The 4,384-nt window shown below is 35.4% G+C and overlaps 1 protein-coding gene across 1 annotated transcript; it reads right to left on the bottom strand.

Moving 5' to 3' along the window:
- Positions 1-249: 249 nt before the first annotated feature.
- Positions 250-3,135, bottom strand: LOC130947482 (probable polygalacturonase). The gene is made up of 6 exons (XM_057876185.1): positions 3,118-3,135; positions 2,400-2,720; positions 1,961-2,081; positions 1,466-1,640; positions 1,267-1,337; positions 250-947 (listed from the first exon to the last, which is right to left on the bottom strand). Exons 1-6 carry the CDS (start codon positions 3,133-3,135, stop codon positions 250-252), a joined length of 1,404 nt encoding a protein of 467 aa, XP_057732168.1.
- Positions 3,136-4,384: the final 1,249 nt, after the last annotated feature.

Here is a 4,384-nt window from a genome sequence, read left to right as displayed (position 1 = left end):
AGATTTTAATGGTTAGCTTATTGAAGTCTTATAATGGAATCCAAGAAGCTCTTCCTGACAGGAAATCAATCAAATTTATATATCAATCACTTATTTGTTGCTGCACACAAGTTAAATAAACAATCATCTTTCGGTATCATTCTGCAGATAAGAGAACAGCAACAGCTCAAGCAACTTCACTCAACTTATGTCGAGTAAAATTCGTTTCCAAGTGAACATTTCTAAGTATAATGCTTCAAATTCAAGAAGTTACCAAGACAGCAACCAGGAAGCACCTTGATTTCTAGTGCTTGAACTCCTTAATGGATTTTCTGGATTGTAACAATCTGAAACATGCTCCGGGAATATACTTTCTTCCAGAGGATCACAAGCTTCAGGCGAAAGCAAATCCGAGTATCCTTCAACGTTCGAGCAGTTCCATGGAGTTTTTGAGCTCACACTAAGTGTGATATTTGATAGGCAAATGTTGACAAAATTGTCACCTTTTATACCTTGTATAAGGCCTGCGCGTTTGATATTTTCTCCTATCACATCCTTGATAGTAATCTTTTCTATTACAGGCAAAGCATCTGGGTTGTAATCATCATCAGGATGTTCTTTGTATAAGCCATTGAGCCTAATAGCAATATCTACATTATCCAATGTCATTTTTGAGATATAGACATTTCGAACATAACCACCCCTTCCGCGAGCAGTCTTTATTCCAATCCCTGTATGCGAATCAAAAATGTAAATATCCTCTGCAAAAACATCTGAAACACCTCCAGACATCTCACTTCCAATAGCGATTCCTGCGCTTGTTGTTTTCCCAACGAGCCTACGGATGACAATGTTTGTACTAGGACGACCAAACGAAATTCCATATTCATCCCAACCACTTTTGATGGCAACCAGATCGTCCCCGGTGCTTATGTAACAATCTTCAATGCATATATCATCTGAAGAATCTGACAACATTTAGAGGTACAGAGTCTTTTCAATGAAAGTTGTTAAGGAGGTAGGAACAACTTAATTGTTCATATAGAAAAAGTTTACTTAAAAATGGAAAATCTAACTACTCTACTTAAGAGAAAATTTGAGCAATCAAGCAAACAATGGAGGAAAAACGTTTTTAAAAATACATTGATTTACGACTAAGACTAGATCACTTTTTCTTTTTTATTTAAATGAAGATTTCATTTAAAAGGAACTTGAGATCAATCTAGAATGCTTGTGAATTACCAATGACCTTATGTTTCATTTTCTAGCTTAAGGTTAAACTCTCACCTGGATTTATCCCATCTGTATTCGGAGAACTGGAGGGAGCATGGATTGTGACATTTTGAACTGTAACATGGCTGTTCATAGAAAAAAAAGACTCATTTCCAGCTAATCATAAAAGCTTGCAGAGTTTCATAATGATGGTGATGGAAATTGTTAAGTACAAAAATTAGGAGAGAAAATATAGTGTACGAAGGGATCAAACCTGCAATATACAGGGTGAATATTCCAAAATGGTGAATTCAAGAAAGTTAAATTTGAAATGAGAATCCCAGATGAATTCATCAATTCAACCAAATGGGGATGTGTATAGTCCAATGTTTTGTTCCGAAACCTGCTCCACCAGATACTCCCTTGACCATCTATAGTTCCATTATTACCTTCATCAACATAGCAACTGCATCAGTAAACCAAAATGCATGTAGAAGATTGTTCTTTTTAGGGTAAACCACCAATTTAGTTCTTGAAAGATTGACAGGTACTTGACATATGTGCTTTGTTTAACAAATTTGTTCACACCTACATATTCAATCTTTTATTGGACATAAAATTGAGTTAATTTTTGGGGAAATTTCTCAAATAGATTACATCTTTTGAGTACCATAACCGATTAAGTTTATTCGCGGGCTAAATCGCTAACGCCTCAGTTTTTTTAGCATTAAATTGGTAGTCTAGTCGATCATTTTATAATATTACCAACCTGTAATGATAACATCAGTCAAATTGTTACCATAAATGAGGATTTTATGCCTTCCACCAGGCAACTCCCTTCCTCGACCATATGAGGGTAGGGAATCCACAATGGGCCAATCATCGGAGTTCTGTAACAAGCAACAAGCAAGATACACCAATTTATTCACATGGTTTATTTTACAATTGAGATTGCAATGTCAAATCCCACATTAATAAGCTATCAGGTTTAATGGAGTTACATTAGTGCATAAAATTCCAGCACAACTTATACCGCAGATTGCTTAAGCTCAAAGAAGAAAACTATCCTTGCACATATTCTAAAAAAAATGCTACCAAATGCATAACAAATGTAAACAGTTAATTTGTAATAAAAGTGGCACTATTGGCAGATATGATAAGCTTCTTTTTTGTTATGTTTTATCATAATATTTGCGATGAAGGTTTACCGTTGATCCAAGAATTACTGCATCCTTGTCCAACCACAAAGTTAGGTGGCTGATAAGATCAAAACTTCCGGTTAACCATTGGCCAGCTGGGACAAAAAGCTTCGCTCCGCCTTTGTCTGCGAAAGAATTTAGGTAGAAAATGGCATTCTGAAATGCTTTTGTGTTGAGAGTGATTCCATCTCCAACGGCTCCAAATTCAGTAATACTAACACTATGAGGTCGAATGTCCTCAACATAATTTGGATTGCAGCTTTCTGAGCTGCTCCGCGTTGTCCATGAGTTGCAACTAAACAATGCAAGTACCAGAAACACATCCACCAGCTGCAAGAGAAACATTTAACAATTACTTATCATCTATGATGCATGAATAAAATTATCAGATTTACATGTAACATATCTATTCAATATCCGTATCATATTTGTGCAACATAAATTTTAATAATATTGACTGATATGAGCTATAAAGAGTGTCCAAAGATGTTGACCAAGTACTTCAAATTGAACAAACAAAAGCAGAGAAGCAAAGCAAATTAAATTAAATTATACTAAGGTGCACACATTGGATTATCCAACTGGTTTTTATTCTTGATCTATGTATAACATAATAAAAATAATTTTGCATTTAGATCTCACTCCACCGAGTACGGTGAAACAGAGCAAATTAACATAATAATAATTTTGCATTTAGAATCGAAAGCAATAACCAAAGAGAACTCACAGCTGAAGGTCTCTTCATATGACCCTTTATTTGGCCCAATAACCTGACCAGGGGGCGGAGCTTTAAACTTCAAAGCAACCACCAGTCCACCAGTGCCCGTCGAAGGAGGAGGAAGAAGAATTTTATTGTTTATTGAATAAATTATGAAGGAAGAAGGAATAGTGAATAGAAAGAAGGGTCATTTAGAGAGAGAGAGAGAGAGAGGCATCAATCAATTAACAAGCAAAAATCATTGACAAGGGACTGTTTGTGCCTCTCAAAAATTAAGCAGTAGGACCCTCCGTTCCTTCACTATGTCTCTCTCTCTATATAACTTCTTCCAAACACTTCCCATTTCTGTTTCCCTCTTTTAATGTGTGTGGAAGGAACAGAGCACAGGGCCGCAAGAGAAAGAGCGACGGTTGTTGAAGAGAGCGAAACTCAATGATTCTAAGGAGTGTTGAGTTGTGTTCTATTATTAAGTGAGAAGCATGAGCGGAAGATGGCGGTGTTTGATTGTGCCTTTCTCACCGATTCCAGTGGTGAAGGCAACACACTCGCTCTGACTTCCCAATACAAACAGAAATGGAGAGAGAGAGGAATTGCCCGGAATTTGGATTTGCATGGGAAAGGGGTGCACCAATTGAGTCCACTATGTATCTCGTGCGTGTTTCTTGTGACAAAACACACTTTGAATTCCCATCCTCATTTTACTAACAGATTTCTGCCAGTTCGAAGGTTCCGTCTGTCAACACTCGTGTCTATCTGGTCACCTGACTTTTCAGTTTTGAATTGATAACTATGCTCTATCACGTTGCTAATCATTTGCTCTTTCTCATTCTAGCCCCAAATTCATTCTTAATTTTTTTTTTTAATTTGAGTTTCTGTCGGTGCTATTATAAAATGTTAGTTTGAATTAATTTATTTTTATAAAAAATAAATTATTTTTATTAAATTTTAAACACATTTAAATATATTTTAAAAAATATCGTAAAAGACTATTAACGTATATTATTTAGAGTATTTACTCATTTTGGTTTTTAAAGAATTTCATATCAGACACTTTAGTTTCCAATTAAAATTAATTACTTGATTAGTCTCTAACAAGTAACAATTAATTATATCAGTCACTTAGGTCCTTGCTTCCATCAATTCTAACGGAAGACAACTCTAACAACTCTAACAGGGGATAAAATGATCCCTGACCCTTTGTTCGAAAATGATACTGTTCTTTCCCAATTTTCATCATATTTCGCATAATCATAAGATTATTATTCTCCTTATTCAC

This window comes from Arachis stenosperma, chromosome 9 (assembly GCF_014773155.1).
Source record: "Arachis stenosperma cultivar V10309 chromosome 9, arast.V10309.gnm1.PFL2, whole genome shotgun sequence".
Taxonomy (NCBI): Eukaryota; Viridiplantae; Streptophyta; class Magnoliopsida; order Fabales; family Fabaceae; genus Arachis; species Arachis stenosperma.
This window is presented reverse-complemented; position numbering and strand designations above follow the sequence as displayed.

What these genes read in the sequence shown, in the direction of transcription:
- LOC130947482 (XM_057876185.1), bottom strand. An exon ending in GACTGATGTTATCATTACAG is followed by an intron (nt 1,641 to 1,960) that starts GTTGGTAATATT and finishes ATGTTGATGAAG; the next exon opens with GTAATAATGGAACTATAGAT. An exon ending in TACAGATGGGATAAATCCAG is followed by an intron (nt 948 to 1,266) that starts GTGAGAGTTTAA and finishes AAATGTTGTCAG; the next exon opens with ATTCTTCAGATGATATATGC.